This window comes from Myotis myotis, unplaced genomic scaffold (genome assembly GCF_014108235.1).
Source record: "Myotis myotis isolate mMyoMyo1 unplaced genomic scaffold, mMyoMyo1.p scaffold_m19_p_7, whole genome shotgun sequence".
Classification (NCBI taxonomy): Eukaryota; Metazoa; Chordata; class Mammalia; order Chiroptera; family Vespertilionidae; genus Myotis; species Myotis myotis.
Genome location: NW_023416379.1, coordinates 8415141 through 8429348, shown reverse-complemented (window position 1 = coordinate 8429348; position 14208 = coordinate 8415141). Strand labels below are relative to the sequence as shown.

Below are 14208 nucleotides of genomic sequence, written 5' to 3'. Positions count from 1 at the left end.
TGGAGGTGGTTTTCAGTGGCTGGGACATCGGATGCATCTAAGAGCGGAAGAAGATGAGGCGAGACCACCTTGCATAGGAATTTGGTTTGGAAATAAAAGTGACAGATTCACGGGACATGAAGCAGGAACATGACGTGTTTGCTGAAAGCTGTCGGGTAGAAAACGCGGTCAAAGAAGAGCATGTATCGGATCTACTATGACAGGTTAGAGAGCTATCGCCTGTCTAGGCAAGAAACCATGAGCACCTACTCTAAGGCAGTGGCAGTAGGGATGGAAAGGAGGAATATCAGACACGGGAAGGGAGAGAAAAAGAAGAGTATAGCTATGGACTGACTGATGGACTGCTAGCTGGTGATGACATTTCCTCAGATGGGGAACATGGGAACTGGACTAATGGAGAATGGTTGGTCCAGAGAACCCAGCTGTTGTTGGAACCCACGGAGTATGTTGTGTGTGTGATGCACATAGACATACATCTAAAAGGCAGATGAATTACATGAGCTGGAAGCTCAGGACGTAAATGTGACCAGAAGATACCAATTTGGCCATTCTCTGCTGTTAGAATGTCATTGAAGCCACGTGTGGACATGAGATCTACAAGAGAAGCGAGGAGAAGAAAGAAAGCAGGGAAGGGTGTACACGGGGACAGACTGATGAGAAGGCTAGCAGGTATCTGTCCAAGAAGCTGGAACCCAAATCAAATTCCCAGGCTGGTGAAAGGAAGGGGCTGGACCAGGAATGGACACACAGGTCTGAGGACTGAGCCCCTCTCTTCTTTGGGACACTCCAGTGAATTGTTTAAACTCATGAGTAAAATAAGCGCAGTGAATGCAAGGTTGTCCTTCCCTTTCTTCTCCATCCCCGATGGGATCCAAGGAGCTGCTGGGCGGCCTGGGTGTGTGAAGAGGAGGGAGTGTTTGTACGAGGCTGGAACCTACCAAACTTTCACCATTAAATACGGCCTTTGGAAAGCAGTCATTTTCTATGTGTCTGTTGACATCTGAGAACGACATCTGTCCTCATTCCAAAGTCACTCCAGAACCCCTCTGAGAAACTGAGGCTGGGGAAAGTGTGCAGAGTGGACAGGCAGAAGAGGTTCAACCAGCGTGCTCTGCCCTTACCTGCACGTCATCGAAGAGCGTCCGCGCCTGCTGCAGTGGTATGGGGACGCTCCCGAGACCGCTCACGGGCAGGTAGGACACCTCAACCAGCCACTTGCGGAGCTTCTCTGCCATCTCCCTGTAGCGCTGCCACTGGCGGATCTGGCTGTCGATGATGCCTCTCCTTTGCTGGGCCCTGCGGATGACTCCCTGCCACTGATGACTGAGGAGGGTCAGTTTCAGGTTGAACTCATCCCTGGGGAACAAACAATTCCATGGGGGAAAACACTGTGATTCTGAATGCAGTGACATTATCAGCCAACGTCCACATACTCGATGGCTGTAAGCCCTGAAAAGCGATCTAGGGCCGAGGTTTTCAAATATCATGCCATGATCTGCTATCAGGCCTATTGCCAGCACATTTGAAAATGACAAGCCCGGCTGTCGTGGCTCAGTGGTTGAGCATCGACCTATGAACCAGGAGGTCACAGTTAGATTCCCAGGCAGGGCACACGCCAGGTTGCGGGCTCAATCCCCAGTAGGGGGTGAGCAGGAGGCAGCTGATCAATGAGTCTATCTCATCATTGATGTTTCTATCTCTCCCTCGCCTTCCTCTCTGCAATCAATAAAAATAATTTTAAAAATATATAAAAACTGATAATTAAAATAGTGGGGTTTGAAAACAGTGAGTGTTCTCACATTTCAGCACAGGCTGAGGGCTAATGGGTAAGGTCAATGTCGAGTGCATGAGAGAGAAGGGGGCATAGGGCAGCAGTTGCAATGGGAATGGCCCCCCAAACCCTCACCCTGAGCACACCTATAGAAATGCTTGCAGCATGTCCGCAGTACCTGGTGTGTGCTACAGCAGGAGGAAATGGGGAGCAATGCTTATTGATAACCTCTGTCCTCAGCTGGAATTATAAGCCACTTCGAATGAATAAAACTGGGTGATTTTAGCTAGAGTCAGGAGCCACTTAAATAAAATTATGTTATTTTAAAATTAAAGAAAACCACACTGTATTCCGTGAGCTCTCAGTATTCCTCACAATAAACAGCCCTGGCTATCGCTATACAAAGGTTGTCCGTATACATAAAGGTATTAAATTTTACTGAAGTCTTTTCAATTTCCAGGTAAATAATATCAGATTTTTTTAGCTCGTTTTTCCTACTTCTGTATTTTCTACCTTTAACAAATGTTGCCTCGGCCAGCATTGCTCAGTGTTTGAGTGTCAATCTATGAACCAGGGGGTTTGATTCCCAGTCAGGGCACATGCCTGGGTTGTGGGCTCGATCCCCAGTGTGGGGTGTGCAGGAGGCAGCTGATCAATGATTCCCTCTCATCATTGATGTTTCTGTCCCTCCATCTTCGTTCCTCTCTGAAATCAATAAAACTATATTTAAAAAAAAATAAAAAAATAAAAAATGTTGGCAGTTATTCATTGAGTTTTCTTTATCCTTCGACTTGTAGCTCTAGAATAGGTTTGCCTAGTATCTAATAGAATGAGTTTCTTTATAGATGATACTGTTCTTCACATGTTTTAGTGCTCATGTGGAACAATACTCATTCTTCCTCTATTGTGACTGACTCTTCAGGGCTCAAACTCTTGGAACCTCCTACTACCTAGGGCCACTGTGAACTCTGAGTTTGTAACCAAAAGTGTTCTCAGTGTTTCTGTTTTTAAAAGAGCCTTTCTGATATTTACCATCTAAGTGCAGCAGAACCAAATATGATGAGTTGGGTTGATGAGACCTCCCTAAAAGCTACCAGTGTCTCTCATCTCTGAAAACATGTGACTCCAGGCCCCAAGAATACCCTGCAACATGAGAAGTACCCTGCCTACCCTCTCCCCGCCAGGCAGCAGGCCAAGGTCTCGCTGGAGCCGCATCCTCACTCTGCAGAGCAGAGCAGTCCTGAGCTACCTGCCAGCATGAGGAGCTGCTTAGAGCAGGACACTGCCCCCTCTGCTGAACTTGAGCTCTACAAAGCAGACGTTATAAATGAACTCTTAAAACACAATGCATTTGTAATCTGAGGCCTTCCTACTGTCAACATGTTCTAACCAAAAATTTTTTTTTTTCACTTGCAACTTTCAAAATTATTCTCCAGTCCAACCCTCATAATTTCATCCCTTGGTGTTTTTCCCTAACTGATAACATTGAAAATTTAATAGATGTTGGCTTGCGCATGCCTTTTAAATTTTATTTTACTTAATGACTCAAACTTTTGTAATATTGTTATAGAGTTGCCTAAGGGAGGATAAAGCAAAAGATAAGCCAATTGCATTTAAATCTGTCTTCTTTTGAGGGACTTAAGTTCTCTGTAAAGTTCATATTAAATTTGGCTTGCTTAGACTAGAATAAATACGGTATCACATTTTGTTGTTCCAAGTTTAACCATAGAAATCTTTCATGTTCTTCCAAAGAAATAGCCACTTAAAACTAAAATTGCTTCCAAAGCATTTAAAAAAACACATGGCTTCTTAATAAAAATAATGATTTCTTTTTTAAAATAATACTAAGTTAAATATAATCACAATTACTGGTCCTAAATATGGGAAAGATATATACATGTAATAAAATAAATGAGATGTATACTGCAAATATCACCACAGAGTCTAGATGGGATAGCACAACATTGGTCCCAAGAAATGTAAATGTAGTATGAAATCATCAACTCATACCACAGAGCTAATGAGGAGCTAGGAATTACCACTGCATTGGAATTTTTTTTTTTAAAGTTATCTTCATTGTTGAAAGTATTACAGATGTTTCCTTTTTTTCTCCCCTTGACCTCCTCATTCCTGCTCCTGCCCCCTCCCTGGGCGTTCACCTCACTATTGTCTGTGTCCATGGTACGCCTGCATTTTAAATAAAGAATCTGCTAAGTATACGAAGAGGAAGCAGGCTGCGTGTAATCTGACCTAAGGCAGCCCACCGTTTTCAAATCTGGTGGAATTAGCAAGGTATGAGAGAGCTGGCTGTTCTCGACTAAAAACCAGATACTCCAGTTCTAGGCTCGATTCTGTGTTACGTCGTTCCGTTCTGTGGCCTTCGTCCAATCAGTTCACATTTCCGGGCCTCAAGTTTTCATCTGTAAGTTAGAGGGATGGTCTAGCCATCTCTGTGCTCCTTTTAGGAATAAAATGTCTGTAACCATATGAGACTATGAGAAGCATATGTTTATCAACCATTGATGCCTCATTGATACAATTCATTCTGATCTACTTATTAATCCCAGTCTCCTACAGACGAATAGCAGAGGTTGGCTAAGTGATTTCCAATTACGATATGTCCTTCATATCATATAATAGCGGTTCTTTAAAAAGATTCAATCCTCAGTCATTTCAGAGATTCATAGAAGCCCCTCTCCAATTACGGAGCCTCTGCTGCAGTACAATTGCCTTGGGAAGGTTGGATATATGCCTTCTAATCTGCTCATTAGAAAGAAAATGACTAATTTACTGGAATCTTTCTTCATAATAATATATCAAAGGTCCTACCTGTCATCAACTTGACCTTGTTCCAGAAGACGCTGCCCATCAGTAATGATCGAGTGCAAAACCTGTTGACGACTGAACATCTCTGCTTGAAACAACTGTTATTAAAAAACACAAAAAAACACATCATTTAGAGTTTCTAATTTTAATGTCCCGTTCTCTAATAAGTTTCCAAAAGTTCTGATTTAAGCAAGATTATGAAAAATGTCTCCAGCTGAGTCGGGATACTTGTTTTATCCTGCAGTGCAGAAATAACGTAGTTGTAAACCATCAATTAGGATAGCCTTAAAGTTTCATTTCTGTTTACCAAAACTGACTAAAAGTAGAATTATGTTCCTCTCCTTTCTTTTGAAATCACCTATAAAGTTGGTTAGCACATAAATTGTATTCCAGATCTTTCTGTATGCAGAGTATGGTTTCATACAGAGAATAGCTTAAGACCTTTTAAGAAGTTGAAGAATGAAAAATAAAACAGACTTTTTTTTTTTGGAACTCATTATTTTTCAGTTTAATTGGGTTAATAAAATTATTTCAATACTAAAAAATTCAACAGAGACGATTCCAACCTTTTTTTTCAATTGTTGTTTAAACAGGTTTATTGAGATATAATTCACATACCATATAATTCACCTATTGGAAGTGTGTAATTTAATGATTTTTATTATATTTGCAGACTTGTGCAACCAATACCACAATAAATCTTAGACCATTTTCATTACCCCGAAAAGGACTTCATGCTCATTAAGAATCACTCCCCATTTCCTCTCAATCCCCACCTCTAAGTAACTTCTAACCTATTTTTCATCTTGACATTTCATATCAATGGACTTATGCAGTGTGCTGTCTTTTGTTATTGGCTTCTCTTCCCTTAGCATTATATTTTCAAGTCTGATCCATTTTGCAATATATGTCAACAAAGCATTTCATTTTTATTGCCGAGTAGTATTCCACTGTATAAAGATACTACATTTTATTTATTTATTCTTCAGTTGGTGGATATCTGAGATGCTTCCACTTCTTGGCAATTATGAATAATGCCGCTATAAACAATATTCTGTACAAGCTTTTGACCACATGGATATATGTGTGGATGTATATTTCCATTTCTCCTGGATGATTCCACCCAGGAGTGGAGATACAGGGTCACATGATAACTCTATGTTTAACACTAGGAGGAACTCCCACACTGTTTTCCAAAAAAGCTTCACTATTTTCAATTTCTATCGAGTAAGGATTCCATTTCTCTATTCCCTCCCTCATCAACACGGATCTTTTCCATTATAGCCATCCAAGTGGGTGTAAAGTGGTATCTCATTGCAGATTTCATTTACTGTATTTTATTTCCCCATTAGTCAAATCAATAAAAATGGACTTAAAAATACCTCACATGTCGCCGAAACCGGTTTGGCTCAGTGGATAGAGCGTTGGCCTGCGGACTGAAAGGTCCCAGGTTCGATTCCGGTCGAGGGCATGTACCTGGGTTGCGGGCACATCCCCGGTGGGGGATGTGCAGGAGGCGGCTGGTCGATGTTTCTCTCTCATCGATGTTTCTGACTCTCTATCTCTCTCCCTTCCTCTCTGTAAAAAATCAATAAAATATATATATAAAAAAAAAAAAAATACCTCACATGTATTTAAATTCTTGATTTCTTAAATGTGAAACAAAGTGCTTCAAAATTCATTTTATTCTCTTTTAAATTCTGCATTAAGCCTTTTCTCTGCTTGTAGGTAAATCCTATCTCCCCATTTGCATATATTTTATAAACACGTGGAACAACTCAGTTGCACCAATAAGTAGCAAAATAGAGGCTCACAGCAAAATAACTAATTTGGGTTTTGTATCTAGTTTTCTATCAGTGTTTCTTAAAAAATAGAATATAATCTGGTCAAGAGGTGCACTTGGAGGTTTTGGTAGGTTGATTCCCTAGTATAAAACGCATATATGCTTTTTAAAGAACACACAATTTTCCTTTATCTAAGACTTACCAAAGCAGAATCTCTATAGCAACTAGCCTTGGCAATATTAATGGAGTCTGTAACTCAATTTGAAAATTGAATCCAACTTTCTGAACTCCTTCCACAACGCTGCTTGCCTCCCCTCCCCGCCCCTGTAAGTAGATCTTGACCATAATTGTGACACTATCCAGTGCAGGGTATTGAAGCCGGCCACCAGCTTATAACCAACGATGGGGCAAAGAGTGGACTACAATTTGGGAATTAAGCCATCAAAAGAAAGAAGACAAAAACAGTGTGTGCATTTAGCAGACTCAGCACAAGATTCTGCCCTTTAATTCCCCCACATGGCATTTTGTAGCATCTTTCAAAGGCCTATTTAACTGCCCCTAATCTACTAGCATAACTCACCTCATGGGCTCTCTGCTGCTCCAAAAGATGCTGATAATTGCCTGAAATCTCGACGGCTAATTTTTGCTCCGTCTGAACCAGGAATTCCATCCATGTTTCACATTTTTCCAAGAAAGTCTGATGTTGTAGCAAAAATGACTGCAACTTGCTGACAGAATAAAGGAAAGAGAATAGTGGCTATGTTGTTGCCTATTCTTCTATCTTTGGCATATAAAACAAGATTAAATAATTTCTGCCTCTGATTCTAATTTGACTATCACAAACCTTTCATGTTAGGTAGTAAAATTTAGAAAACAAAATTAGAAAAAAAGTTTAAGATGGTAAGTTTTAAGAATGATACAATAATGTATCTTTAATATATTGTTATGTAAAAGGGCTTGCTAATTTTTGATTAAAAAATATTTAGTACATTAAACATGGGAAAGCACAATTTGAGCTTCTTACTTTTAGTTCCAATTTTGTACATGGGAAAGACCTAGGCTTTATAACTGCACACCGATCATGAACTTGTTTCTACTGACATATCACAGCCGCCAAAACACCTCTTGGAGACTCTACCTGAATCTCTCTGTGGTCTGAGAGGAGATGAGAGACCAGTGCCGATTCAGACTCTGCATCCTTTTGATTTCCTTGTCATTCAGGGGTAGCCTGTAGCCAAGCTCATTCAGACGGTCCAAATCTGGGGCCATGCTGCTGAATTTTAACATCTGTCCCTGAAAGCGAGATTTAAGAGCGGGTTTAGCACCGTGGTCAGAAAGGGGAGGGAGCTTTCCAAGTGCTCAGTGAACTTGGATTTCAGCAAGAGGCCAGCTGTTGTTCTCCTGTGCATTTCTAGGCCACCTGCTTGCCATCGCGAGAGCTGCAGATAAAGAAAAGCTGCACCTTCCAGTCAGCATCCGGGGCTGCCGCTGTCACTTGGCTATTGCTTCTCACCACCCCTTGGGGAACAGTTAGTAGTTACGTGTATTATTGACTGGATTCATTTACTAATAAAAAGTAATTCTTCATAGAACTGATAAACAATGAAAATTATGCTGACGGCTGAGAAGGCTTACTTCTTACCTTTATAGTTCATTTATCCCTGCTAATCTGTCCCTTTATTATTTAATAATAATAGTGCTAGTAATAATAATTAACATTTACTGAGCACTTATTTGAACTAAGCATTGTTATAAGAGCTTTACAGGAAATACAATAACTCATTTTTAGCCTCAAAACAATTCCATTAGGTACTACACTACAATTCCCACTTTACCATGAGGAAAAAGAGGCCGAGAAGCTCAAAGTCACCCAGCAACGAAGGGGAAGAGCTACGTAAGCAAGAGTTGTTGGGTTCTTGCTAGACGGCACACTATCCCACTCCATACAGTATCTGAAGAGCTTCAGTTTTAGGACTTTGACCCCAGCCCCGATGTTGGTGACCATCAACTGAGAAAGCAGTCTATGCTTTCAGCCCTCTGTCCTCCCTTCAGTCCCAGGACACGGCTGCCTCTTCTGGTCTGCCTGTGGCATTCGCAGCTCACCCAGGAAACCAGCCACAGGAAGGAGAAAATGCCAGGACATTGGCTGCGTGTGCTTTTCCCTTTGCGTGCTCTGCAAAAGGCTCATCACCCTGGAGAAGGAAGTAACTCAAAATAAAAAGGTAGGCCTATGTCCGAAGTTTTGAGTTTTCCTTAAGGTCTGGAGGAGGGAAGATGGAAGGTCTGGGACGAGGATTTCCACACACTTGCCTTCAGCTCTTCCATCCTCTCCTGGATGGTCGAGAGGTCAGATGAGTGGCTGGGGTCCTGCCCTTGAAGTATTTCTTCAGCTTCTACTATCCAGGCCTCCAAAGCTTCCAAACTCTTGGTAAAGGTTTCATAGTCAAGAACTCCAGCCTTTATATTACAAAAGAAAATGAATAGTTAGAAATCTAGTGAAAGGACATGGATGCTGAAATCATTTCTCATAGTCTACTGTCTAATTGCAATTGGACAGACAAGCTACAATGATTTTACATTTTCTTCTTTTTAATAATATAATTTTCTAAAACCTACAATGTGTTACTTCTATGTAGAATTACCCGGTTGGAGCCATTCTTAAAATATATTACCAAACTGAAATATATTCTGATTCTTGCAAAAATTTATGAATTTTATTATTAAGCCACTTAGTGTTATTAACTGAACATATTTTACTCAGTGCCACGGAAGAAAGCATTGGTTTAGGGGCACAATTACTTTGTAAAGAATAGTGTAAAACTCCCGCCTTCCCTTATTCCCACGGAAAATGCCAAGTTTGTTTATATTTTTATCCTTTGGTCTTGAAGGAGGCAGTGTCTGAATGATGAAAAAACCTTCTTTTCCTGAGTTGATGCTCAGAAGCTACAGAACACCCAACTGACAACACAGGCTGAATGTGAGCTCTGTACCTGTAACACGGTCTGCTGTTTGCAAAGAGCCTGCTCCAGGGCACACAAGTGTTGACTCAGAGACAGCTGGTCCGAGTGAATGGCTGCTGCTGCGGAAGCATCCACCTGTTGCTTGAGTTGCTCCCCCAGTTCATGGAGAACAAACAGGGAATCCTTAACGGTGCCCAGACCTCTGAGGAGGTCCTGTGGAAGATGAAAACACGCCTATCATGGAACCACATGCTAAGTGTAGTCCGTATAACAAACAATCAGCGAAGGGCCACGCATCTAGAAACACTCCATTCTTATCTGTCAAGTTATTACACGAAATTACCTTCACCTGAAGGAAAAATAATCAAGAATTGAGCCCAATTTATAAATTCAATTTCCACTGGCTTATAATTCTGAGCATAAAACGTGGAGGCAAGAGATACCATGGAAAATACTGGAAGTGCAGCTCACCCCTAGCCCTGCACACCAGAACCATCGCCAGGGTTCCACACCCCACTAATCAATCCAAAGGCACACACAGCCAAATGTCCTGGCATTTTCTCCTTCCTGTGGCTGGTTTCCTAGCCGGGGCTGCGAATGTCCACAGGCAACCCAGAGGAGGCAGCCGTGTCCTGGGACTGAAGGGAGGACAGAGGGCTGAAAGCAGACTGCTTTCTCAGTTGATGGTCACCAACATTGGGGCTGGGGCCAAAGACGTAAAACTGAAGCTCTCCAGATAATGTATGGTGTGGGATTGTGTGCTACCTAGCAAGAACTCATGTGGATTAAACATTTTAAAGAATGCATTTACTATCTATAATGATAAAAACATAATATGTAAATTATTGTGAATTTTGTGCATCAGGCCTCTAGTTCTGATCATAAAAGCCACAGAGACTTTTATTGTAGAACACAGGGGAATGCAGCAAAACATACACAGACAAAAAAACAAAAACAAATCTACAAGTAGAGCCAATAACTGCAACAGTGGACAGTTTTTTCTTGCTTCTTCATATAATTGATGTCAAACTGAAAACACAGCGCCACATTTTATCTCTTTCTACTTAGCGTTATAGGCCCAAGAGATGAGTGTATCAACAGTATCATCAGTAGGATGAGTGGTCAAGGCACAGTGGGTGTGGAACCCTCACGATGGTTCTGGTACCCAGGGCTAGGGGTGAGCTGCACTTCCAGTATTTTCCATGGTAGCTCTTGCCTCCACCTTTTATGCTCAGAATGATAAGCCAGTGAAAATCCGGTTTCTGCTTTCCGTCTACCACTAAGCCAGTGATGGCGAACCTTCAGAGCTCGGCGTGTCAGCATTTTGAAAAACCCTAAGTTAACTCTGGTGCCGTGTCACATATAGAAATTTTTTGATATTTGCAACCATAGTAAAACAAAGACTTATATTTTTGATATTTATTGTATATATTTAAATGCCATTTAACAAAGAAAAATCAAAAATATGAGTTCGCATGTCACCTCTGACACGCGTGTCATAGGTTCGCCATCACTGCACTAAGCGATGACACATGACTGACTCGTCTACTTGCTGCTGGTGCCCCACCAGACATGGAGGAGAGAGAAGAGCCTGCTTCTACACATGCAGGGCCTACTGTGAGAGGAAGAAAAGCAAAGGGCGACTTTACCCTTGACATAGCTATCAGATAAAGGCACAACTGGGAGCACTGCACCCTAAAACAGGTGTATCTCCACTCCGAGGGCTGAATATTGACAATGACAAATCTTGTTAAGGATAAACCCTCAGTAGATGGAGAAAAAACAAGAGAACTATATTCACCATCCATATTCAGCTTTAGCTTTCACGTGATGATTTGTTATTAATGTAAACGTATTAGACTAGGTTAAACTTTTATTTATGTGCTGTTTATAACTTGCCTAATTCTGATAAACTGAATGGGAAAGTTTGCAAGAAGATATTTGAAACAAATTCATTAAAGATAAAAAAGGACAAATAGTAAGAGCCATGCACTGCGGGAAACAAGAGAACTGTTCCCGAAAACCTTAAGTAGGTTATTGGCAGATACAGTGAAAAACTGAACTATTAGAAAGCTATTAAGAAGAATACACCCATAAATCAGGAGATAAAGACTCCTTTGTGCCATTAAATTCTTAGAAGGCATTATGTTGATGCTTATGTAAAAGATAATGAACCAAACTGGATGAAACCTTTAACTGTAGATTTTTAAAAGATAGAACATTATTCTCCATGTGGTCATTTCTTATATTGACTATCTCTGTAGAAACAGCTTGAATCGTTCACATGGAGTGCATTCCATTAGGAAAAATGGGAAAACAACTCATTGTTTTAAATGGAAAAATGAGCCTTAGCCGGTTTGGCTCAGCGGTTAGAGCACGGACTGACGGGCCCCGGGTTGGTTCCGGTCAAAGGCACATGCCCGGGTTTCGAGTCAATCCCCAGTAGGGGGCGTGCAGGAGGCAGCCAATCGGTGATTCTCTTTCATCACTGATGTCTCTGTCTCTCGCTCCCTCTCTGAAATCAATAAACATATATTTATTTAAAAAATAAATAAATAAATAAAACAATGAGAGGGGCCTTTAAAATCCGACGCATGTGTTCTGAAAGCCCAGGAGGCTCCTTGATACGTAGAACAATTCTTTGGGGGTCATCGTCTCACATACTGAGACATACCAAAGGCTTACCCACATCAGCACTGGCCCTGCCAAGCTGGAGGAGTCTACGAAAGGCATGTTTGGGAAACAGACCATGATCGTGCCCGAACGTACACTGCAATCGTGAACCCACGTAGCCACTTCGTCATCGGCGATGTCCTTGCTGGCGGCCGCCTTCAGCAGCTCCTGGGTGCGGCCCGCCTGCTGCTGGACCGCGGAGGCGCACTGCGCCGAGTAGTCCCGGTGCCGCCGCCACAGCTGCAGGAGGGCCCTGCTGGCCTGCAGCTGCTCCGCCACCTCTTCCAGCAAGTTGTTCCATCTGGAAACGAGACCCAACATGCGTGGGCAGACCTCCCCCTCGCGCCAAAGGCTCTGACTTGCTGTTTTATGTTTCACGATCCTGCTTCATGCGCATTTGGAAGGCATGCAAGGATGTCTCATTTCTATTGCACATCATAAAAAGGAGCATGTCACAGTCACTCCAGGGGGAGCCTGCAGGAATGAGGCCCATCTTTGGGTACACAGCAGCTCTAATTTCTCTCTAAACATCTTCCCTGCTCTTACTTACCATTAGCTTCATGTTGTCAAAATTAAAGCGCAAGTGGAATGAAATCTGCAAAGCCCAAATTCAAAACGCTGGCAAGTTTTCATTGCGTCACTACTTACAATGCGGTTGTGCTGTACGCAATGCATCACAGTGTTAAGTTAGCAAGCGCCATACCTCATGGTGACTTCCTTTAAGGTGCTGGTAAGAGTTTCCGTCACAGGTGGGTGGCACTGTTTTAACAGCTGGTTGGTGACAGAGTCAAATTTCTGTAAGCTCTTTTCCTGTTTCTCTAGATCATCTTGAAGATTCTGCCCAAAGAAAAAATACCACAGATAAAATAGCAGTTACTAGGTCTAAATGCTAAAAACGAAGTCTAGAAGTAATTTGTAGCTGTTTTCATGAATATGCACATATGAATATAGACACAGTGACGTCGCTGCAATGCTTTATATGCAAGTATTCCTGAGACTCTCAGCTCTCCGTGCAACCAAGTGATGGTCTCGATTCTTAGTACATCTCCATATGTGAAGGAGGCTACAAAGTCCAGTCCTATTTAACACTGGTATCTGATGGCCATCAATTCAAAATATGCAAAGTACAGACCCTGGATTCTTTCATACCTTAAGAGAGCATTTGCAGGTGTTCAACATAGACGAGGCTAAGTTAAAAAGTCCTTATAACCTCCTCAAAGTTATAAAATGTGCTTTTAAACTTACTATTCTCAAAATAACTTTTAATGATTCTTAGTATCTGCAACAAGAATTTAAGGTTCAAATACATTGTATAGACACATTTTATCCTTCTTCCTGACTGCCCAGCCCCCCTTCCCCAAAGGTATGCCCTTCAGAAAGCCTGCCTATGAGGTCAGCAGCATATACATTTTGATCTCCAAACCAAGGAGATACATGCTGGGCCCTTGCTGGCATCCCACCCCTTGAGGGCCTGCCCTGCCACCCCATAGTCTGCATTAAGTAGCCGGGGACAAAGAGCAGTGACAGGTGGGGTGTCCAGTGCCCAGATGTGCCGGGAAGTGGGGCAGCAGCTAGTCTGAGGGAAGTGGCCTGAGCTAGGAGGGGTGCTGTGTTTAAGTCAAACGGCAACGATGCCACGATGCCACTCTAGATGAATGCAATGATAATGACACAGGAAACGAAGCAGCCGGTGCCAGAAACAGAGGATATGTGTACACACTGGGCAGACCACAGATATTATGCTAAATAAAAAGAAAACGGTAGTTTAAAAATTTACCACTTTTGCTATTTTTCTCTTTGCTTTCTTTTTAATCCCTGAGCATATGTTTGGAGAAGCAGGATAAAAAGAGAAAAGGGAAGACAGAGAAGGCAGCGACATGGATCAAGGAGATAGATTTGGGTATAAAAATCATTTTACAAAATACATTCAGGTGGATATTTACATGTTAGAATTTAAAAGTCATTTCATTAGATACCGTTAATCCAGAATTCGGTATCCACAGGCAAGTTTGGATGAGGAACAAATAAAGTTAAGTTTTTAGTTTGTCTGTATCGTTTAGAAAGATATCTGCAGGTAAAATTATTTAAACATTTCAAAAATAATTAAATGTAAGCAATAGACAGCAGTATTCCAGGACGATGTCCACATTTGCTATTTTCTTTATTTTCTCAAATTCAAAAGCATGTTCAGGGC

General features: G+C 41.7%; 1 protein-coding gene across 13 annotated transcripts in view; it reads right to left on the bottom strand.

Annotated features, from left to right (window-relative positions):
• Positions 1-14208, bottom strand: part of SYNE1 (spectrin repeat containing nuclear envelope protein 1) — a 387376-nt gene that overhangs the window by 67267 nt on the left and 305901 nt on the right. For all 13 annotated transcript variants that reach the window (XM_036316912.1, XM_036316911.1, XM_036316914.1 and 10 more), the window contains 8 exons: positions 12718-12851; positions 12111-12315; positions 9372-9554; positions 8692-8838; positions 7520-7674; positions 6962-7109; positions 4601-4695; positions 1122-1356 (listed from right to left, as the gene is read on the bottom strand). In XM_036316912.1, the coding sequence (XP_036172805.1) occupies positions 1122-1356; positions 4601-4695; positions 6962-7109; positions 7520-7674; positions 8692-8838; positions 9372-9554; positions 12111-12315; positions 12718-12851 (1302 nt within the window). The remainder of the gene's footprint in view (positions 1-1121; positions 1357-4600; positions 4696-6961; positions 7110-7519; positions 7675-8691; positions 8839-9371; positions 9555-12110; positions 12316-12717; positions 12852-14208) is intronic.